The sequence below is a fragment of the Panicum virgatum genome, chromosome 2N (assembly GCF_016808335.1).
Source record: "Panicum virgatum strain AP13 chromosome 2N, P.virgatum_v5, whole genome shotgun sequence".
Taxonomy (NCBI): domain Eukaryota; kingdom Viridiplantae; phylum Streptophyta; class Magnoliopsida; order Poales; family Poaceae; genus Panicum; species Panicum virgatum.
The window spans coordinates 63,531,986-63,554,774 of record NC_053146.1 but is presented as its reverse complement, the minus strand read 5'-3'; the positions used below and the strand labels follow the sequence as shown (position 1 = coordinate 63,554,774).

Sequence of the window (22,789 nt, the reverse complement as noted above, 5' to 3'; positions counted from 1 at the left end):
TACAATCCTAATCTACCTAATATAGAGATATCCCTAATATACTCTAACAATTAGCTAATGGATCCAAACAGCTCCCTGTTTATAGTTAGTACTATAGCACAATACAGCCTGACAGTACATCATAAGGTGGTCTTTCAACACTGGACCAAGAAATGGTAGGAACTAGCAAGTACAAGAGTCTTTGTAATTCATGATAACAAGCCTTAAACGGCATTACAGGACTACAGCGGTCCACAAGGCTGCCCTTAATGGCCCTCTTACACCGTTAGGCTACTTAGTATCATTTTGTTCAGCAGTTGTGTTAATAGTAACTAGCAACCAAGTTGAGATACCCCTAGAACTAGATAGCCGGTTGTCCCGCCAACCATTCTGGCATAACACAGTTCTCTTAGATGACCATTCAGTTGCAACTGATCGGGGGAATCTGATGAAGACTTCGTAAAGGGAGGTGATATGAACAATACAATATAAGCTGTAGTTAGTGAAGTATTTATTATACCCACTGATCGTCAAAGTATCAAGTCAGCTATGAAACCCATTTCCTGAAAACAGAGAACCAATCAGTTCTAAGGGAAACATTATCAAACGAAACCCCAAAGAATCAGGAAGAGTTCTGTAGAAGAAATCATCTTACCGTTCAGAGCATAGGCTCAAAAGAAACCCATTCCCCACCAGCTAGCTATCTACCGTCTTGAGACTAATGTTTTCCTTCCAGACTTCTCAGCAAAACCTGTAAGCAGCAAGCTCTGTCTGAATGTATGGTATTTCTCCAAGCTAGTCCCAGCCCACCTCTGGCAAAAACGCTCATCTGTGGGCACAAAGGAGCTCAGAGGAAATGGACCCTTTGGAGCTTTCTTCAATGAAACAAGAAAACGGTGGCGGGGACGAATTCTCTGATCGAGAGACAAGCTCAGGTACATTGGATATTTTGTTAAGGCTTGAACATTGTTCTTAAGGTCATTAACCAAGTAAAGATACTTTGGCTTGAGATTGCCCTCCAAGGACAATGATAACACCTGAAAAGAAATGTGTAACGGAACATCTACCATGAGATACATGTACATCGAATAACAAACATAATTGCAAGCAGAAAAAAAAGGACAGGCATGATGACATGTATGAAGAAATAATACCTGAGTAAGACTTGTCAGTACTTTGAGAATATCAGAGTTTCTCATACCAATGCTTCTCAGGAAGTTGATGCGAGGCAAGATTCCATCCTCGATGCTGTAATGAAGTAGCTGAGGGTGTTTTGTCACCATCTTAACAATGCTATCTTTGGGAGCACTTAATTCTTTTGATAGAAAAAGATATCGAGATTTCCATGCGCTATCAATTTTCTGCACCAGAATCTGTGGGCTTAGCTGCACTACTTTGCCCACATCACTCTCCTCAATACCTACTTCCTCAATCAGGTACCTTACCGTTGGCTTCAGAGACTGCTCCACGCTGTAAGAGAACATCGAAGGAGCAGAAGAAATAACTTGCCCTATTCGTGTACCGGGAACCCCAATGCCCACCAGAAAATCAACATGAGACTTCAGATTGCTAAGAGTGTATTCCAGAATCTGTGGCTGCCTAACCAGTATCCTCTTCATATCCTTGCTTTTAACCCCAGCATTTAGCAGGAAATCCAACCTTTCCTCTGCTGAAGCCTGACTGATTTGAAAGCAGGCCATGTGTCTCTCATAGATGTATGTAAAATGAGATTCCTTTAGTCCAAATGTGCACAAGTAATCAACTAGTGGTAACCATTTGTCATCGAATTCATATTCTTCTTGCAGTTTCTGGAACAAACTTCGAGAAATGCTTTCATTTTTCAACTGCAACAAGAAAAAAAATGTTACTCGGTGCAGAGTGCGCCCCAAAATGCATAACATGGACAGGCTACAATGACATACTGAGTAACTTACCTCTACTTCACTGTCCATGTTCATAAGATCTGGTGATGATTGTCCCACTTTACTCCTAGGAAGCAGAGACTTAATTTTCTCCAGACTGCCATATTTATCACGAGTTTTCGGTTGTCTTCCTTCCCAGTTTTCTTTTATCAATGGAGTCTGCAGTCCTGGAGCATTAGAGTTTTAGTAGGAAGTAAAGTAGCCACTGCTTCTAAAGGATTTAGCATAGCTTTTAAGATACCTGGCCTCTTGCTTGGAGCACGAGGGCTGTTTGAATAGAGTACACCAGGATATTCCAAACCTGACATATCATCCTAAAAAGTTAACCAAGCATTAAGTTAGGATACTGCCATGGATGAGAAGTACTAATGGTGAGATTGATGTTCCATGGATCAATAAACAACAAGCTACACAAACACAAAAAGTTTCCATGTTCAACATCCAACTATCATATAATTTGAACTCAGACTTCAGGGATTTTTTGGGGCGCTAAGTAGAAAAATGCATTTCAGTCTCCCAGTCAACCATTCAATGGTTCTTGAACACATTGACTCATTGAGGTGCTTTATTCACAATACTATGCATGTGGTGTTTTTTTGAGGATATACATATTGATTTTGATGGACTCTTATATTCAGTAAATATAGCATTGTTATCAGTTTACAGCCATCCAGTAAACATTTAGCTAACCCTCTGAGCCATTATGGTATACATCACAGTATCACGCTGCAAGGAGATTTGGCCGCAAATGCTACAAAGCCAGTACTTGCATTTCCTTGCCGATGTAAGTTGAACCAGAAGTGGAAATTGGACAGCTCATGCCACTTGGCCCACTAGAGTTTAGCCAATTATACCATCAGAGGGTGTCCGACTTACTTGTAGACTTTGCGTTTCAAATGCCAAATGTGCTACACATGTGAACGACAGCGAGTAAAAGGCTCGCTTAATTGTTAATAACATGGCGTTGTTATGACGATCAAAGGGTAACAATGGTCAGGTTGTCCTACGAGAATAGAGCGGTGTTCTAGCAATGTGGTCGACAAGTGAGGAATGGTTAGTGGCAGAGCGGCAAAGGGGCTAACTTACATCGCTGTCGTAGCCTTCGTCGTCGTCCTCTTCCTCGAACTCCTCGTCCTCGTCGTCTTCATCCTCGTCGAGGTCGTAGTAGGGGTCCCGGGAGCGGCGGACGCGGCGGTTGGGCTTGAGGAGGCGCACGTTCGTCTGGAGTGAGAACGCGACGCCGCCGGCGCGGGTGCGGAGGGCGGTCGCGGAAGCGGAGGCGCCACGGGCCGGGGCGGCCGGCGAAGGGAGCCGGACAGCGGCGAGGCGCAGTGGCGGCGGCCGCGGCAGCTGGAGCTGCAGCGCCATCGGCTGGGCCAGGCGGAGGTAGGCGTACGGCGCGGCCTTTGATTTTTTTTTTTTGATTTTTATCTGCGGCGGTGGGGGTGGGGGATCGGTTTGGGTTTGGATGAGGACGAAGGAGAATCTTTGCTGGCGGACGACGTGGAGCGCTGCGGGCACCGGGCAGTGGAATCCGGCGCCGCGCCGCAGAGGGTCGGGGAAGGGAGAAGGGTTTAAGGCTACTGGGCCGGGCCAGAAGCTTGGCACGCACGTGGTGTGTGGCCCGTGTGGGTTCTTCTTGGTCTTCTTCCTCCCCAGACCTCAAGCTTTTGTGGGCTGTGCAATTGGGGCGGCGGACTCTATTCATCATGATGTTAGGCCGTGAGATAAACGGCAATCACTCAAAAAAAATATAGAGAGAGTGATGGCACAACCGAAGAAAAAAAATAATCGGGTGTTGATTAGAAATTTCCATGCCCGTGGCTTATAGTGCCAAAGCCAAAATCCCGACGCTACGATGCTTATCTTTCGAGTACTCCTTATGTTCCAAATTATATATTTGATTTTCTTTTACTTTAAATTTTATTCAAAAAAATTATACAAATATAATTAAATTTAATACAAAGCAAACCACAATAGAAGAATTGATATTTTGCACAAATTTCTAAACAAGACAAATGTTAAAAAAATCAAACAATTATTATTTGGAACGGAGGGAATATATGAAAAATGTTTGTAGCTTCTCATGTTCCAAGACGGATCCAACATTAGGATTAGTTAAGCTACCACCACAGATTAGCGAGATCGAGTTAAAGCTACATATTCCTATAGTGGATAGTGCAATACTACAATACCAGAGCATTATATATAGGAGGACCGGGCTTCTATGCTTCGTAAATTTGGAGTGCGTGCGGCAATCCATATGAATTTAGCTTTAGATTCGTATCTTTTTGAAAATGTTTATTAATGTTCGTTTTTAAGGCTAAAACCATGATTTGCATATAAGAATCTCCGGTAAACATTCCCAGTACACTCCCAGCAAACTATTGTCAAACATGTTGTTAGGACTTCACCTAGAAAGTGAAACAAAGAGAAAACAAAACTAGCCCCTCCAGCTATGGTCAAAATCTATTGGAAGCCTCATTTTCCCAGTAGAGGTGTTGCGAGGGTGGGGGAGCCTCACTCCAAAAGTAACCGGCACACTCCCAGCAAAGCTGGACACCTGTCATGAAACATTAGCATGGTAAAATTTATAAGACAAGTCTCGGTACACAGTTTTATACTACAGCTAACAAAACTAAGAAGTAGGTAACTGTGACGGTTGAGTTTTATGAGATGAAATTATCTCCTCTGTCCTCACCATGTTAGCAAAATTGATGATATAACATAGAATTTAATCTTATAAAACTCTTAAAACCCTGTTGAGACTAGCCTAAATACTGGTAGCTTTGACCGGTAGGCATGATGGGGCAGAACTATATTGTCGGTCTAGACACTGTCAACGAGCAGTGGAAAGATCAGGGTAGGGGCAACGATGCTAGGAGTGATAGTGCAAAGGCTCTCATAGATAAAGAGTGGCGTGCTGACTCCAAGGATGCGTGGGGTGATGACTTTTTAGGTGTAAACGGGGCTAAAAGGAGATTGCATGAGGAAATAGACAGTTGACAATGGAATAAGGTTCTGCCATTTAACAGGAATGTCCATGTTAATGTATTTTAGATGAAATGGCAAGCATAAACATATCCAGTGGCTGAGGACATATTAAAGTCTACTCTCTCCGTCCAAAAAGCAAGTCATTCTAGAAATTCTAGGACAAATTAACAAAAAAGTAAAATAATCATATTTGCTCCTATTTATTACTCATATTTGGCACTAATTAATTCTTGCATGCATATACATTTTCTAAATAGGGTAAGATAATTTGTATTTTGGGATAAATTTTGAATTCTAAAGTGACTTGTTTTTAGGACGGAGGGAGTAGATATGGTCGTGTGACTCAGCTTAACCAAACAGAGCTCCAAGCCGGTATGGAAAAAATTGCTGAAGAAAGCCGGTATATCAACGAGGATGAGATACTCCCGGTACTGCCGTACCTTACCATATCGGGAGCTCAATACTCATGGTGTTGGATTAAAGTAAAAGACATGTAGGGACAGAAATGTAACGTCCCAAAAAATTTATCAAGATAAATCACGCGGTAAAAATAATTTTCAAATTTTTTTTTCATCGTTGAGCTCAAATTATTCCTAAACCCCTTTCTGACCGAGCCCCTAATCCTTCGAATTCCATCCCGAGAAATTTCGCCGTCCCGACACCCGAATTCAATCGCCGTCCCATCCCTTTTTTTTCCTCGTTCCGCGCAATGCGCTGCGCGTCTCCGACCGGCGCGCGTGCTCTTCCGGTCGCGGTCGCCACCGCAAATTCTGCCGACGCGATCTCCCTTTCTCTCTCTCTTTTTCTCTCTCTCTTTTTCTTTTCCCTTTTTCTTCCTTTCTTTTTCTCCCTCCTTCTCCTTTCTTCTTCCTTCCTGCGCACGCCCTGCTCCTGTCCACGCGCGCGCGCGCCCCTGCTCCCGACCACCCCACGCGCTCCACGTGCCGGGATGCTCACCGCGCCGCTCACCGCTACCCGACCCATCCCATCGTGCTGAGCTCGCCGCGCCGCCCGTCGACCAGCACCGCCGCCTCGCCGCCCGAGCCGCACTGCTCGCGAGCAGTGCTCGGCGCCGAGCACAGCGGCCGGCCCCCCATGCCCTCCTCCACCCGCGATACCCGCCCCTGCACGCCGACGCCCTCGACGCTCGCGCCGCTCCGCGACGCTCGCAAGCGGCCAAGCTGGCCCCAACGCCATTAAATGCGCCCCCCGAGCTCGCCGGCCGACCACCACCGCGGCGCTCCTCCTCCATCGCCTTACCCCGCCTATAAATAGGCCTCCACGTCGCGCTCCACCACCACCACAACCTCCACCGCCGCCGCTAGCCCCTCCCACTGCCCACAGCGCCGCCACCACCACCATAGCCACCACCTCTCGCCGGCCACCGCGGAGCTGCCACCCCGCGTCGTCCCCTACTCGAGGTAAGGAGGGGGATAGAACCTCCTCGCCTCCCTCTCCCTCTTCCCCCTAGCTCCGGGCCGTCGCCGAGCCCCGCCGTGCCGCCGCCACGAACACCGGAGCCAGCCGCCGCCCGCCGCCGTGGCACCGCCTCTGCAGGCCGCCACCACCCAAATCGAGGAGGGGAATCGATTCCCCATGTCGCCCTCCCCCTTTTCCCCTCCTCTCGGCCGCTGCCGTGCCCAGGGCCGCCGGCAGGAGCCGCCGCCGGCGCCCAGGCGCCCCTCCTCTGTTTCCCACGGGAGGGAGGAAGAAGAAGGGCATTTTGCCCAAAACCCCCTCCCATCTCTCCTATTCTTTAAAGAGCCCTCACACTCTCTCTAGCTCTTTTTGCAAAAGAAACCCTCTCCTTTATTATATTTCAAAACAAACCCTTCCACCATGTAATATATTTATAAATAGACCCCTGCCCTTTCTAGTATGCCCTGGATAATTTCAGAAATTACAACCAAGTCCTTTCTCTCCTGAGAATAATTACAAAGAGGCCCCTAAACCCCGGTTTAGCCCTAACCACTCCTTTAATCTATCATTTCATGCGCCAAACATTCCCCGATTGACCTAAAACTTTACCACGCCACTTCTAATATAGTTTCGGCCGTGCCATTAGAAAACTGCCAAAAAATATTACTCCTATCTCTATATCTTAATTGTTCCCAATTCGAGCTCAGCGATAAAACCTTTATTTATTTTTCTTGATTGTGTGCTTGCTTGTGTGCGTCGTAGATCACAATGTGAACGAGGGAGAACCTGTCAACGAGCAGTACCGCGAGCAAGTGTGCGAGGACCAGCTCCGCGGTCCCGAACCCGAAGGACAGTACCTCGATCAGAAATTCCCGGAAGGCTTTGAGAACGGTAAGTTCAATCTCATCCTTTTGATGCATGTTTTTGTCCCAGTTTTATAAATGCGACCCATTGGCCTGTTTTACAAAACTGCATATTGTTTTGCTGCTAAAACCCGGTTGGATAGCCACCCCTTGATTTGTTATAACTATTCATTGGCCACCTAGATTAATATCTGAATATGATTTATTCTATTTGGATGTTAATCGCTACTAGAATGCTTAGGACCTTGAATATGGTACAACTTGTTTTACAAAAAGAAAATGTGTGAGTGTGTGGGAAGGGAGAATGTGGAATTTTTGGAAACAAAAGAAAGATGAGATGGATGGCACTTCTGTGTGAATTGCCGAAAGGTGTGCTCGTACCTGTGTGGTTGAGTAAGGTTGGGAGATATCCATCTTGTCACAATTAAGGACCGAGTTGATGTGTCATCTTGTCTAACTCAAATATCGTGCAAACCACTCGACCGTTGTATGTGGCAACGGTTTAGCATAAACCCCACTAGTTAGTCTGATAGCCATCGGGAGAGCTGAGAGCAACGGGTGACCAAGGAGAAGGGATAAACTCTGTGTGACTTATGCCCCGGTTAAACCTCGGCGATAGGTTAATGGCCCCTTGGTGGATTCCGTGGTGGCTAGTCAGGTCTAGCTAAGGTGGGTAATGACTTTGTTGGGATCTGCACCGACACTAAAGTGATCGTGCTGTGGTACCCCGCTTGTGGGTAAAGTTGCACACCTCTGCAGAGTATAAAACCTATTCGAATAGCCGTACCCACGGTACTAGGCGAGTTACGGTTTGGTCACACAACTAGCATTTCTTCTAGGTATGGATGGGTTGACGTGAGTTGTTTTGGAGAAGTGTCCGGCAGCTGTGCCGTGTGCTACGGCGGATGAGGAGTTCGGTAGCAATTTAAAACTTGGATCCTGTGTGGATCAACCCTACGTGTCAAGATAATTGCTTTGAAAACTCTGTTCTTTCAAATAAACTCATGCATGAAAATTTGCTTTTCGTAAATTAAACCCTAATCTTATCCTTGATTTATCATGTGTATTATATTCTATTTATACCCCCTCCGTGGGTGTGGTTGGACTTATTGAGTACGTTTGTACTCACCCCTTACTTAATTTTTACAGAGGAAGACCCAGACTTTGTTCCCGAGGATGTTGAGTAGGAGTTTCGTTCTGCACCCAACCTTGCCTATGGATAGGTCACCCGCAGGAAGCTCCGCATGGCGCAAGACTCTGATGACCTCTTCGTAGTTAATATCGTTGTTTGAGTTTTAGTTGTTATCCTCGCGATAGTGACGCTTCACTGTCCACTTCCGCGTAGAGTTGTACGGTGATGTACCATCTGATGTAATAAATGTGTTGTCAGCCTCATGAGACTGATATTGTATCACATTTAAGTCTTCTCTTATGAGGAGACGCTTCAAGAAATAAAAGAAAATATAATCGGAAATCTAGTTATTATTTCGAAAACCCTAGTCTCGTAAGGATATTGAATGCGCACCAATTGGAGCAATTCAATTCTCACATAATATCAGGAGAATCACCGTCCTCCAAATCGTGTTTTTTCGTCGAAAAAAGAATGACCGAATCGTCAGCATATCTCATGAGATACGGCCAAGGCACGATCGGATCAACACTGATTGCGTCGACTCTCGGACAGAAAGTACTGAAGCAGCGGTGACCTTTTTTTTTTTGAGGAATTGTAGCAGGTGATCTGCTTTTGCATTAAAGGAGGAGTCCAAAAAAATACAAGAAACAAACTGGAGGTAAAGAAAAAAAATAAGGATCACATAACAAAGAGTACAACTCGACACACAGGGTGTGTATCTAAGGACCACACAACCGGATTTGCACGAGTCTGACGGTAAGCTGCGACATCTTGCAAAATTTGTTGAGCCAAATGGTTTGGAGGTAGTGCCTTGTTGTCAAACACACGACGACAACGTTCCTTCCAAATGTTCCAAGTGACGTAGATGAGGGTTCGTCGGAGTTGAACATGGCCAAGTCCAGTAGCCAAAGTGAGGCACTCCCACCATTCCTGAACATTGGATAGCGGCGTAGAGTTCTGCACAAAGGTGATGGAGGCTCGTTGTACTAGTAAACTCCAAATCTTCTTGGCGTAAGAGCAGTTTGCTACCATGTGTAACAGTGTAAGATTGTCTCTTCTATGCGGTGACCAAATTTAAACACGCCCATCAAGGCGAACGGATTTTGGACGGGACGGGATCACGGCACGGCTGCGTGCCTGCGTCCCACCACCACCATCACACCGTGGCGCGCCACGGCTCACGAGTCGGGCGCAGGCGGTGGCCCACGGGAAGCGCGAGCGGGTTCGGCCGGGCCCGGGTCAACAAAACCCGACGACGCGGGGGCCAGTCCGGCCGGCTTCAGACACCCCAGTCACCATCTCGCCTCGCGCACTCCCGTCCCCATCTTCCCAATTCTCTCCGCGCCCCTCACTCGTCTCCGCCGCCCGCCGCGTCGGCTGCGGCGCCGGCGACCCGACCAGCGTCACTCGCCATGGTGAGCCCCGTCCGCCCTACCTCGTACTCCAGACCTTCTGCAGTCGCGTATTTGGTCCTTTGTTTTTTTGATGGAAGAATCTGCGGTGGGATGGGAGGGATGAAACATGCCTGTTCGGCCTGGTTAGGAGAATCCGCGTTAGCATCCTGCGTTGCTCCCCGACGAGTTCGCGCAGATCTGCGCGATTCGATCCTGGCTCCCCGTAAAGACGCCGAGTCGCCGTATTTCGCCGGCGATCCGCTCGACGGCACCTGGCGTGAATATTGTAATGCATATGTAGAATCTAGGTCCTGTCTAGCATGTAATATTTTTTTTCCTGCTGAGGAAGATCGGAAGATTCGTCCGTAAGAATCTTATCTAGCTTTTTAAAAGGGATTCAGCCTTTGCAACAACAAAAAAAGATTTCAGGTATCCTCTACCTTTTTTACCCCCTTTTTCTGTTTATGTCGTGGTCAATTCTGATTCCATGGACGGCAAAGAAATCCATGCTAGAATTCCAAGGTCTGGATACTTCTTTGAGAATTGAGAGTGGTTACATGTTATCTGGCAATGTTGCATTAAGATCTGCCTCCAAATTTTGTATGAATGTCATTTATGTATTTAATTTGTGTTCTATGATGTTCATCATTTCCTTTAGCTTAAATTGTTGATTTACGTATTATGCTTGCCGCGTTCTTCCCATTCAAGGGTTAGAAAGTTGGCGGGCAAGTTGTGGTGGGTCATTGCTGGCTAGCAAACTGCCAGGTTTGGCCGTTTGGGATACCGATTAGCCAGGTGTCGATTTTCTAATCATGAATGACGTGTGCTGGTGTAGGATGAGATTTGCGTTACATTTGCATGCAAACGCCTGACGTGTGCTGGTGCAAGATGAGTTTTACGTTACGTTTGCATGCAAACATGTGATTCTTAATTATTATTATTATTTTCATAGGACAACTTTATTTCCTTGTGCATTTTCATGGTTTAGTCATCCTGATTGTGATATATTATTGAGCGCTTTCAGAATTTACCAAGTTCTTAATGCTTGTCGCTTTAGGGTACTTTCCAGAGGTGATTTTAATTCTCCAGGCAGTTGGTTAGGACTTCATTATAGTTTGAACTTGAACCTTGCTGCTGACAAGATGGATTACGTGTTAATACTTGATAGGGTACACCAAATGGCGGGCTACATGCTGTCATTTCTTATAATAATTGCATTATATTTCTCCTTCCCCTGAGTGCTTTTAACCATGAATACAAATTTGGTTAAGCTTTCAAACCCTAAACTTTCCAATATCAAAATAGTTATTATCCATTTAGGGTAAATGGTCAAAATCTGGCGACACCACCATAGGGCATTGATTGTCCTTCCCCCCGTGTAGCTGGGAAGTTGGTATATAAACCACTTGGACTGATTATTCAAATAGAATGTGTGTATTATCTCCAACTTAGTGTTCATCATTCCATATAAAGGTTGCTATGCCTCAGTTCCTTGGTACTGCACTAACCCAATGTAGTGTTTCTTCGTAACATCTCTTTGGGTATGTTTTTTTTTTTTTGCAGACTACCTCAAGGCGTCTTGCTGATAGGAAAATTGCACGATTTGAGAAGAATGTCACAAAGAGGGGAGCTGTTCCTGAGACAATCAAGAAAGCAAATGATTATCCTTTTGGACCTATTCTGCTTGGGTTCTTCGTCTTCATTGTTGTTGGATCATGTAAGTCCTTGTGTCTCTGATGTTTTATGGTTGAGTAGCTGGTCTTCCTGCATACCCTTTATCATTTGGTAGTGCAGCGCATCTGTTTACTGACCAAATCAGCTCTGGACCATCTGTTCCAAATATCTTAATCATCAACCCAGAGACAGGTTCTCCTCGGTTTGTTTCATATTACAGTGGCATGCTTATTATTTTGAAGAGCAGTGTTTTCTGTACGTAGTTCAACTAACTCGTGCTTGCTAAACTGTCAGTGGGGTTTTCTCCCCTTGCCCAACTGTTCGTGGGCATTTGTAGCGCCAGTTTGTTTAAAAATATTGAGTGTTTCTGGCAAAGTACTTTCTACTTAGGCACTTCCGTGCCTCAAATTCAATTAGGAACATGTTTCTTAGATTCAGAATTGGAATGCACTGATTGATCCCAAAATGGTTACATGGTTTACTCTAGATGCGGGTTGGTGACAGCTAATGTTAGTGGGCATTAGCTATTCCAATATGAGAATGACTTGGATTAGAATAGAAGAGTCATAAAAATGGCAGGGCAGTGATTTGATGTCACCATAGCTAATTGGATGACTTTCAGAGGTTTAGGCTTGCAGTATCACAGTTTTATGAAGCATGAACATAATTATTTCTTTATTTAGTATCTTCTTTATGCACTCGTTTAATAGGAAATTGAATTCTCTACTCTTTTCTCCATACAGCTCTCTTTCAGATCATCAGGACTGCCTCAAATGCTGGTCTATTCTGAGAATGGTTCTTCACCTAACTTACAGATTATATCGGTAAAGTGGAGGAACATGGTTGATATATGCAGTTTGTCACTTAGAAAACAAAAGTGCATGGCATAGCTGGTACTCTATGATGCTACCCTATAATATATTGTAGTACTATGGTGAAATGGAGAAGTTTAAGTTATATGGTGACAATATATGTGTAACATAGGGGTAACTGGGTAACCCAAGTCGCTCGGTGATAGGAAAGATGATTCCGTAATACATATTGCGAAGTTATAGCTCGTGTTATATCTTCATATGCCATGGCTTATTCCAGTCTTTTTGCGATTTATCGCCTCTTGGGGTGTTCTTGGGTTTGTTATTTTTGCTGTTCCTATGGTCAACCTGGAGGAATCTATCTATTGGTACTTCTACATTAGTCAACTGGTTTGCCTAGCAGCTCCTTACAGGTATACAGAGGCTTTGAGTCTGTGAGCAATTGCGTATCTTTTGGACTTTGCGGGTAGCTTTGACTTTTGAACGTGTTCTTAAGGACACTGCGAATGCAAGAATCGATGCCTTGTTTCAACCAAAAAAAAAAGGAGCGCATGAATCGATGTGCATGTGCACATGTTGAATTACAATGTATTTGATCCAAAAACTCCTGGTCAAGGCAGTAGCAGGAGTACTGTATCCTGCCCCGAAGATGGCTTCGCCAATTGTTTGCGCACCCACTGCTGTTGCGAACGAGGCTCGCGGTTCAGACTGATGACTTGCTCCCGGTAAATCCGATGCTAGCTGTTACTGGCTTGCCGCTGCTCAACGAACTGACGAGAGTTTCTTGGGCGTCTGTTACTTGGCGTCACGAGTTTCTCCTGTGGAGTTTGTTCCTCGATCGTTACAGCAGCGACCGCGTCTACCAGCGAGATAGAACCGTCCCATAGACGAGAAACGACTGATCACGTCGAATTCCATTCCATGGATGAGAAAACGCCCAATCCCCTAGAATTCTTCCAGTTTCCTGCCTCGATCAGTCCGCCCTGCAGACCCTAGCAATCATCTTTGCAATCGATCGGGGACTCCAGTGACCTGTAGATCGAGTGAAGATGAAGGGGAACTAGTGTGCTTCAACCTGCAGAAAGTGGAGAGCAGATTCTTGATTGTGGGGTGGAGAGATTTTCTTTAACAGAGGCGTGGAGAGATCACTCGCCAGGTAAGTTTGTTTGCTCTTGATGGCTGAGCAATTTTCATCAGGTACATGGGTTCCATATGTAGCCTTTTCCTCTGTTCTTCTGCACCTAGGTTTGTGGAAAATGTTGGTCAGAACTCAGAACTGGGATCACTTTTCTTTTGAAACTAGCCGGTTGATTTGCTTTGGGATTTGAAACTCTGCAAGTAGTTGCACTGGCGTTTGGTTTTGGTCAGCAGCTGCCTGTTGCCAATGCTCCTTCAAGATATCGTACAACTGCTGAAAGTCAGCTCGTGATATTCTTGATCCATCGTTACACCTGAATTCACCGGTATGCAGAAATGCTCGGCCAAAGGAAGAAGACGAGGGACGGGCGTCCCCTGGATACGGTGAAGCCGACGAGGCGTCCTCCCAACAAGTACGCCGCCGCCACCGCCATGCTCTCATCGGCCACGCCGCTCTTCTTGGGATACGGTAACCATCATTCTCGTCCACTTGTATGCCGGGTGGATTCGATCTCTTGTGGACTTCGAGTTGCTGATCTCCAATGGAATGGCACTCCTTCCCTGTACAACCCAAATCTGCTCATCAATTCATTTGTGCAGCCTGCATGTAAAGATTCGCGTGTATTTCTGATGCAGACCTCGCCGTTGTGTACTGCACGGCCGTGACGGCGCAGGGCGACCTGAGGCTCCTCGCGGGCGTCATCGCGCTCTCCTTGATCGTCGGCGCGATCGCGGCCGCGGGAGCGCAGCGCCTCATAGGCGACCGCCGCGCCGTCCTGCTCTCCGCCGCCGTGCTCTGCGCCGGCGCGCTGGCCCGGAGCCTCGCCGCCGGCTTCGCGGCCTTCACGGCTGGTGTCTTCGCCAACGGCGTCGGCATGGGCCTGGCGCTCATGGTCGTCCCGGCCTACGCCGCCGAGCTCAGCCTGACCTCCGCGCGCGGCGTGCTCGCGTCGCACCCCGACGGCTTCGTGTACCTCGGCTGCATCCTCGGCTCGCTCTGCTACTCCATGGGATTCTCGAAGCTCTCGTCGAACGTCGCTTGGCGAGTGACCGTAGCCTCCGGCACGGCCATCCCGGCGTTGCTCGGCGCCGCCGTCCTCCTCATGCCCGAGTCGCCCCGGTGGCTCGTGGCCCTGGACCGGGAGAGCAAGGCCCGGCGCGTGTTGTCCAGAACATCGGCAACACTGGAGGAGGCCGAGCTGCGCTTGCTCGAGATAAAATACGAGCTCGGCAAACACCTCGGCGACGACGACGACGACGGATCTTTCGACGAGCCGCCCGTGGCAGTATCCGCGACGCGCGGCCGGTGGAGGGAGGAGTTCGGCACATTGCGGGAGCTGCTGGCGCGCCCGACGGAGCCGCTCCGCCGCGCGGTCCTCACCGCGCTCGTCGCCAAGGTCTTCCAGCAGGCGTCCGGAATCGGGTCCATCCTCCAGTACGTGCAGCGCCCGTTCCGCGACGCCGGCGTCTCGCCCGGCGCGCAGACGCCGAGGGCGCTGGCGGTGTTCGGGTTCGTGGTCGTGATGTCCTTCCCCATGTCGCTCGTGCTCGTGGAGCTCTGCTGGCTGCTGGTGAGGGCGCTCGCCAGTGGCTTGCGGCGGCGCGCGCCGTCGCACGCGGCGCACCGCACCTGCCCAGCCAGCCATGCCGGCGTGACCCGGCGGCAGGAGCAGCAGAAGTGGGCGAGGGGGCTGTCGGCCACCATGCTGCTCTCGCTGATGGCGCTGGTGTGGATCGCGCTCGGCCCGGCGCCGTGGGCGGACGCGTCGTCGCGCGGGTGCCCGCGGTGGCTACGGGCGGCGGCGGCGGCGGCGAACAAGGCCGTCACCTCGGCGATCTTGTCGAGCTTCCGGAGGGTTTACCAGGTCGCCGCGGTGTACGGAAACCTGATCATGTGCCATTCGGTCATCGTGGTTTTCATGTTGTTCGCATGCGGTCGTCTTCTTGGCTCCAAGGTGAGGTGGGAGTCCTGCTGAATCAGTTTTTCTAGGTTCACGGTTGGTTTTGGTTAGGTTAATTAATCCGAACTGCGTGAGTGATACGTGTCTAATCTGCACAAGCATTTTTTTTTCATTTCTTGGACCAAGTGACATTCAGGAATTTTGCCAAAGTTTCATCCAAGTATCAGCGGCCCTTATTATTGGGCTATATGTTCTGCATTTTCCAGCCAGCCTGGCTCCGAAGAAGCATTGGCTGAGTTTGGGGCGTCCGTGGCCATGACCGTGAGTCTGATTCTCAATTCTATCGGAGTCGATCTCGTTCACCTAAGAACAAAGGGTGACACTGACTAGTGACGCCACAGCGTAGCCCGACGATGTTTTCAACGTGAAACGAAAGTCATAGTGGTTCCAGCCCATACGAAACAATTCGTACCCAGATCCTTAATTAAATTGTCACATTGCTTAGGTTCCTTGATCACCCGTCAAGTGTGGGGATTTTTAAAGTTGTCCCAAATTTTGATCCGATCCGTTAGTCAATCAATACTCCACGCACAAGCTACACCCAAATTAAAAATGGCTCTCCTTCCGGATCTTCTGATATGAGCACGAGACGGATGCGTTGATCAGCCGCCATTATTTCAGTCGACAGTAGATCGATCGAAACCTTGTACTGAATCACTAGACCATCAGTACGGTTTCCAGATAGACGGCAACGCTCAAAGCAGAGAGCAAGGAGGTGTCAACGATGGCTTCGGCCGTGGAGCCCAAGAAGAAGAGCAGCGTCACGTATGCCTTCGTCTGCTCCATCCTCGCCTCCATGGCCTCCATCATCCTCGGATATGGTACACGATTCACCTCACGTTAGCCAACGTTCTTCTCTCCACATATGGGTCGCAAAGATCTGACCACTGTTGGGATTCGAAGACATCGGGGTGATGAGCGGGGCGGCGCTGTACATCAAGAAGGACCTGAAGATCACGGACGTGCAGCTGGAGATCCTCATGGGCATCCTCAACTTCTACTCCCTCGTCGGCTCCTTCGCGGCGGGGCGGACGTCCGACTGGATCGGCCGCCGCTTCACCGTCGTCGTCGCGGCCGCGTTCTTCTTCTCCGGCGCCTTGCTCATGGGCCTCGCCGGCGAATACGCCACGCTGATGTTCGGCCGCTTCGTGGCCGGCGTCGGCGTGGGCTACGGTCTGATGATCGCGCCGGTGTACACCGCCGAGGTGTCCCCGGCGTCGGCCCGTGGCTTCCTGACCTCCTTCTCGGAGGTGTTCATCAACGTCGGCATCCTCCTCGGCTACGTCTCCAACTATGCCTTCGCCCGCCTGCCGCTCCACCTCGGCTGGCGCGTCATGCTCGGCATCGGCGCAGCGCCGTCCGTCCTGCTCGCGCTGATGGTGTTCGGCATGCCCGAGTCGCCCCGCTGGCTCGTCATGAAGGGCCGCCTCGCGGACGCCAGGGCCGTCCTGGACAGGATCGCCGAGACGCCGGGGGAGGCCGCCGAGCGCCTGGCTGACATCAAGGCCGCCGCCGGCATCCCCGACGACGTGGACGGCAACGTGGTCCCCGTGCCCAAGCGGAGAAGCGGCGAGGAGAAGCAGGTCTGGAAGGAGCTGATCCTGTCCCCGACCCCGACCGTGCGGCGCATCCTGCTCGCGACGCTCGGCCTCCAGTTCTTCCAGCAGGCGTCCGGCGTTGACTCCGTCGTGCTCTACAGCCCGCGCGTGTTCCAGAGCGCGGGCATCACCGACGACGACCAGCTCCTCGCCACCACCTGCGCCGTCGGCATCACCAAGACTGTCATAGTCTTGCTGGCCGCGATCCTCCTCGACCGCGTCGGCCGGCGGCCGCTGATGCTGAGCAGCTCGGGCGGCATGGTCGCCTCGCTCGTCGGCCTCGCCACGGGTCTCACCGTCGTGGGCCGGCACCCGGACGTCAAGGTCCCCTGGGCCGTGGGCCTGTGCGTCACGTCCACGCTCGCGTTCGTGTCGTTCTTCTCGATCGGCCTCGGGCCCATGACGGCGGTGTACACCTCGGAGATCTTCCCGCTGCGGGTGCGCGCGCTGGGCTACGCGGTCGGCGTGGCGTGCAACCGCGCGTGACCAGCGGCGTCGTCTCCATGACCTTTCTGTCGCTGTCCAGCGCCATAACCATCGGCGGCAGCTTCTTCCTCTACGCCGGCATCGTCACTCTCTCGTGGGTGTTCTTCTTCACCTGCCTCCCGGAGACGCGCGGCCGGACGCTGGAGGAGATGGGCTTGCTGTTCGGCACGGCAACAGTTGCGAGCACCGAAGCAGAAGACGCCGCCGCCCGGCGTGACACGGACAGCAGCAGCTCGAGACTCCTGGGATGAAGTGTCTTTTGTTCGCCGATACACAAGTGTATGATGGACAATTGTATTGCTCTTCAGGGCCTGTAGTACTTATAAAAATTAGACCTCAATTCAAGAAACGTCAATACTAGTAGTGCCTTATTTTTACTCATTACTGGAACTGTAAATAAATAGATCTTTAAGAAATACATAATCTGTCTCTCCTCAACTTTAGATTAAAGAGGTTGACAGTCTTATATTTCAGAAAATTCTGCTTTCAGGGCACATAGCGTGCTACTATATAAAAAAAGACACAGAACGTGCACCTATTAGCATTTGCACCCGTGCTAAAGTTTTTAAGTCTTAGCTAAAGTTTAACTCACCTTACTAACACTTCTATTTAGATGGAGTAGTGCTAAAGTTTAGCACTTTTAAGCATTAGCACTTGGATCCAAGCATCCTATGTCTTTCCCCAGGATGGCATTGGCATCCACAGAGAGATTTTTTTATTTTTAATACAACTTTTAATCAAAATTACGTATTAATACTCTGGATCTAAGAAAACTAGGCCGCAATTGTCTACCAGTAGACGAAATTCAAATTTCGTTTAGCCAGAGAAATTATCTACCAAGAGGACGAAATACAAATATTTCGTCTAGCAAGAAGACGAAAATAGATTTCGTCTATCCAGTAGACGAAATCGATTTAAAAATACAATTTTTGGCAATTTTCGTCAACTGTGCATGATTTTGAATGACGAAATCTAGATATTGTCTACCCACTGGATGAAATATAGATATTGTCTACCCAATGGACGAAATTTAGTAAATTAACATTTTCACCATTATTTGCTGCGTGCTCCATATTTTGAATCTATTTTAGAAAGTTTATTTTAATATAAACTTTATTTCTTTTCTATTATAAATTGTGTAGTCGTAATGTGAACTATCAATGTACTGCAATTAATATGGCAAATTTTAATATAAACTTTATTTCTTTTCTATTATAAATTGTGTAGTCGTAATGTGAACTATCAATGTACTGCAATTAATACGGCAAATTAGACAAGAGCCATAAATTCCCGGCTTTCTTTAAGATAACGATCACAAAGCAACATGCCATTGCGTCTGTACTAGAATTGCAATAAATTAGTACTGCAATTATACTACACACGCAATGGCTCATTGCTTTGTGATCGTTATCTTAATGAAAGCCAGGAATTTATGACTCATGCCTAATTTGTCATACTAATAATTGCAGTACATTGATAGTTCACATTACGACTACACCATTTATAATAGAAAAGAAATAAAGTTTATATTAAAATACTTTGTAAAATAGATTCAAAACATGGAGCACACAACAAATAATGGTAAAAATGTTAATTTACTAAATTTCGTCCATTGGGTAGACAATATCTAGATTTCATCCAGTGGGTAGACAATATCTAGATTTTGTTATGCAAAACCATGCACAATTGAAAAAAATTGCCAAAAATTACATTTTTAAATTGATTTCGTCTACTGAATAGACGAAATCTATTTTCGTCTACTGAATAGACGAAATCTATTTTCGTGCATTTCCATCCTCCTGGTAGACAATTTCTCTTAATTTCGTCTGCTAGCTAGACGAAATTTGGATTTCGTCTACCGGGTAGACAATTGTGCTCTAGTTTTGTAATTTCTCAAATCTAGAGTATTAATACATAAGTTTTATTAAAAATTGTATCAAAAATAAAAAAAAATCTCCACAGAGAAGCTACGGTTGTGATTTCTGAATTTTATGTTCAGAGAGCTCTACGGATATGTGATGTTCATTGAGGCTAGGTAGAGTGCCAAACAACCGCTGGTTATTAGACAAAAAAAAAACTAGACAAACACACATAATATACGTACTTTTACAACCCGGAATCTTTTTCTGATCTTGGCATCAGACCATATTTCTAAAATTACATTTTGTTCTCACATTGATCGAAGTGATTCATGTTGTTAGCTAATTGTTGGATAGAAACCTTAGCATCAGACTAAACAATAGACCATGTGTCCAACTCAAGTTTCCAGCGAAGTTTTTTTTTTATATAATGGTCCAGTGAGGAGATAGGCCCTGTCGACATCCAGGAGGTCGCTTGCATGACAAGTAGTCATGGACTGATGGGCCTAGCTAGCACACGACCGAGAGCAAGACTGCAGCAGGCTGGTGCATGTTGCTGCAAGGTGAATCTGACGGATCCTCGCACACCACCGGTGACTGCTGCGATGGACGGATGGTGGAAGGAGCTGTTCGTCGCGGACAAAAGCCACGTCACCAAGAAGAGGGTCCAAATGATCATAGTCCGTATCTTTCTATAGTTTTATGAGACTGGCCCCCTCGTGTGTATATATCCATCTCCTTCAGTAGCTAACAGAGGACACACAACTCTTCATCATTCTGACCAGAGGTCCAAGGAGTAGCCGCCGTTAACGATGGCTTCCGCCAAGCTCGCAGAGGCCGTCGAGCCTAGGAAGAAGAGCAACGTCAAGTATGCCTCCTTCTGCGCCATCCTCGCCTCCATGGCCTCCATCATCCTCGGCTATGGTATGGTAATCAAGTTAAGAGATCAAGTTCTTGTCGAGAGATCTTTCATTTCTGTGTTCCAAGAGTTTGTAGGTGATGCTTATTGTATACTCTTTTCATTCTGCAGACATTGGGGTGATGAGCGGAGCGGGGATCTACATCAAGAAGGACCTGAAGATCACGGACGTGCAGCTGGAGATACTGATGGGCATTCTGAACGTCTACTCGCTCATCGGGTCCTTCGCCGCCGGGCGGACGTCGGACTGGATCGGCCGCCGCTTCACGGTGGTCTTCGCCGCCGCCATCTTCTTCGTGGGCGCGCTGCTCATGGGCTTCGCCGTCGACTACGCCATGCTCATGGTGGGACGCTTCGTGGCCGGCGTCGGGGTGGGCTACGCGGTCATGATCGCGCCCGTGTACACCGCCGAGATCGCGCCGGCGGCAGCCCGCGGCTTCCTCACGTCCTTGCCCGAGGTGTTCATCAACATCGGCATCCTGCTCGGCTACGTATCCAACTACGCGTTCGCGCGCCTTTCGCTCCACCTCAGTTGGCGCGTCATGCTCGGCATCGGCGCCGTGCCGTCAGCCCTGCTGGCCCTCCTGGTGTTCGCCATGCCCGAGTCGCCCCGGTGGCTCGTCATGAAGGGCCGCCTCGCGGACGCCAGGGCCGTACTGGAGAGGACCTGCGACACGCCAGAGGAGGCGGCGGAGCGCCTGGCCGACATCAAGGCGGCGGCGGGCATCCCCAAGGACCTCGACGGGGACGTGGTCACCGTGCCCAAGGAACGAAACGTCGAGTCGCAGGTCTGGAAGGAGCTCATCTTGTCCCCAACCCCGGCCGTCCGGCGCATACTGCTCTCGGCCGTCGGCCTCCACTTCTTCCAGCAGGCTTCCGGCATCGACTCCGTCGTCCTGTACAGCCCGCGCGTGTTCAGGAGCGCGGGAATCACGGACGAAAACAAGCTCCTGGGCACCACCTGCGCCGTGGGCGTCACCAAGACGCTCTTCATCCTGGTGGCCACGTTCCTGCTCGACCGCGCCGGCCGGCGGCCGCTGCTGCTGACGAGCACGGGCGGGATGATCATCTCGCTCGTCGGCCTCGGGACGGGCCTCACCGTCGTGGGGCAGCACCCGGGCGCCAAGATCCCGTGGGCCGTGGCCCTGTGCATCCTGTCCATCCTCGCCTACGTGTCCTTCTTCTCCATCGGGCTCGGGCCCATGGCGTCGGTGTACACCTCGGAGATCTTCCCGCTGCGGGTGCGCGCGATGGGGTTCGCGGTCGGCGTGGCGAGTAACCGCGTCACCAGCGGCGTGATCTCCATGACGTTCCTGTCCCTGTCCAAGGCCATCACCATCGGCGGCAGCTTCTTCCTCTACTCCGGCATCGCCGGGCTCGCGTGGGTGTTCTTCTTCACCCGCCTCCCGGAGACCCGCGGCCGGACGCTGGAGGAGATGGGCAGGCTTTTCGGCATGGAAGATAGTGACATGGCTGAAGAAGAGAGCGCCGCTGCCAAGCACAAGGTAGTGGAAATGCGCACGAACTAGACGTGAATCAAGCATGGTTGTGGATGAAGTAGTAGCGTGGCAAGATTCGTCTACAAGATGTGGTGCTCTGCTCACATCTCAAACAAAGAAAGATTGTGGTGCTTCAGGATAGTGTCGGCGAGGACGAATCCAAAGACTCTGGGCTCACTGTGACATCAATTTTCTTGTGCCCTTTTGTTTGTCCCGTTCGTCGTGTACTTGTGTGTGAGCTTTGGATGGTGTGAATTATTGGTGTCAGCTCGCGTGTACTTCGCAAGATGCAAAGCCCCTGCTGGTTTGTTCTACAAGCGATGTGAACATGAGGGGAACCCAAAATGTAATCAGGATGAGCAACTGACGAAAGGGGGTACAGTACAATGTATTTTTTTTGAAGGAAACAACAGGAGCACTGTTATATCATTTAAGAGAGGAACCAAGCAAGATCATACAAAGTTTGATTACATAACAAAACTAGGAAACTCAAAGAACTCAACAAAACAAAGGTACTTAATCATGGAAACAAAATAAACTCCGCTCGCTCTCCAAGAGCTCTCTTGCGCAGCGCGACCTCTCGCTTGATCTCTTCTTCTACCTGGGCTGGTGTTGCCCTCAGGTTGTCGAACACTTGACGGTTCCTTGCTTTCCATATGTTCCATGCTGTGTACATGAGGATCGCTGCTTTGGATCTCCTAGTTTACCTAGAAACTCCTGGATTTTCCAGATTTTGCCCGGAAGGAAAATTACATGTTCCTTGTCCGGTGATCACGTGGTGTCAACAGATTAAAATTTTAGCAGCAGCTTCGTTGTCCATCATTACCAAGATTAAGGGACTGAATATGTCATTATATCAGAGACAGATTTTGCTTATGAAACTTGTGGGATGGATGGATCCAAGTTGGCCCGTTACAGAAAGTCTTATGTGGAAATGGACAAATCAGAGAAAAGGTACTGCACAGAATTTGCCTGCGATACATTTCAACGTTTCCAAACCCACAGAATTTATGAAATCATCATTGGGAACATATCTAGTGCAAACCAAGGATCTCGTGCAAACCCGTGCAAACCTACTAAACAAAGTTTCAAAAAATTCTGAAAAAAATCATGAATGTGCTTCTCAGATTACATCATCTAT

The 22,789-nt window shown here is 48.7% G+C and overlaps 4 protein-coding genes and 1 pseudogene across 7 annotated transcripts; 4 read left to right on the top strand and 1 right to left on the bottom strand.

Moving 5' to 3' along the window:
* Positions 1–50: 50 nt before the first annotated feature.
* Positions 51–3,445, bottom strand: LOC120661794 (transcription termination factor MTERF9, chloroplastic-like). 2 transcript variants are annotated; one of them, XM_039940744.1, is made up of 6 exons: positions 2,988–3,445; positions 2,143–2,215; positions 1,914–2,068; positions 1,134–1,823; positions 635–1,016; positions 59–542 (listed from the first exon to the last, which is right to left on the bottom strand). In XM_039940744.1, exons 1-5 carry the CDS (start codon positions 3,267–3,269, stop codon positions 684–686), a joined length of 1,533 nt encoding a protein of 510 aa, XP_039796678.1. In that variant the 5' UTR covers positions 3,270–3,445; the 3' UTR covers positions 59–542; positions 635–683. The 2 variants fall into 2 exon arrangements, with proteins under 2 accessions (XP_039796677.1, XP_039796678.1); XM_039940743.1 differs by having other exon boundaries at positions 51–542; positions 1,134–2,068; positions 2,988–3,372.
* A 1,261-nt stretch (positions 3,446–4,706) lies between these two features.
* Positions 4,707–12,471, top strand: LOC120662902. Its single transcript, XM_039941955.1, has 4 exons — positions 4,707–4,845; positions 9,402–9,724; positions 11,267–11,420; positions 12,121–12,471. The coding sequence occupies exons 1-4, from the start codon at positions 4,707–4,709 to the stop codon at positions 12,165–12,167; spliced, it is 663 nt and encodes a 220-aa protein (XP_039797889.1). The 3' UTR covers positions 12,168–12,471.
* Positions 12,472–12,770: 299 nt separating this feature from the next.
* On the top strand, positions 12,771–15,418 carry LOC120658996 (polyol transporter 5-like). The gene is made up of 2 exons (XM_039937084.1): positions 12,771–13,795; positions 13,963–15,418. Exons 1-2 carry the CDS (start codon positions 13,663–13,665, stop codon positions 15,300–15,302), a joined length of 1,473 nt encoding a protein of 490 aa, XP_039793018.1. The 5' UTR covers positions 12,771–13,662; the 3' UTR covers positions 15,303–15,418.
* A 569-nt stretch (positions 15,419–15,987) lies between these two features.
* Positions 15,988–17,653, top strand: LOC120658995 (annotated as a pseudogene).
* A 2,269-nt stretch (positions 17,654–19,922) lies between these two features.
* Positions 19,923–22,077, top strand: LOC120661792 (putative polyol transporter 1). 3 transcript variants are annotated; one of them, XM_039940739.1, is made up of 2 exons: positions 19,923–20,154; positions 20,261–22,077. In XM_039940739.1, exons 1-2 carry the CDS (start codon positions 20,043–20,045, stop codon positions 21,676–21,678), a joined length of 1,530 nt encoding a protein of 509 aa, XP_039796673.1. In that variant the 5' UTR covers positions 19,923–20,042; the 3' UTR covers positions 21,679–22,077. The 3 variants fall into 3 exon arrangements, with proteins under 3 accessions (XP_039796673.1, XP_039796674.1, XP_039796676.1); XM_039940740.1 differs by having other exon boundaries at positions 19,975–20,167; XM_039940742.1 differs by having other exon boundaries at positions 20,021–20,159.
* The last annotated feature ends 712 nt before the right edge of the window (positions 22,078–22,789 follow it).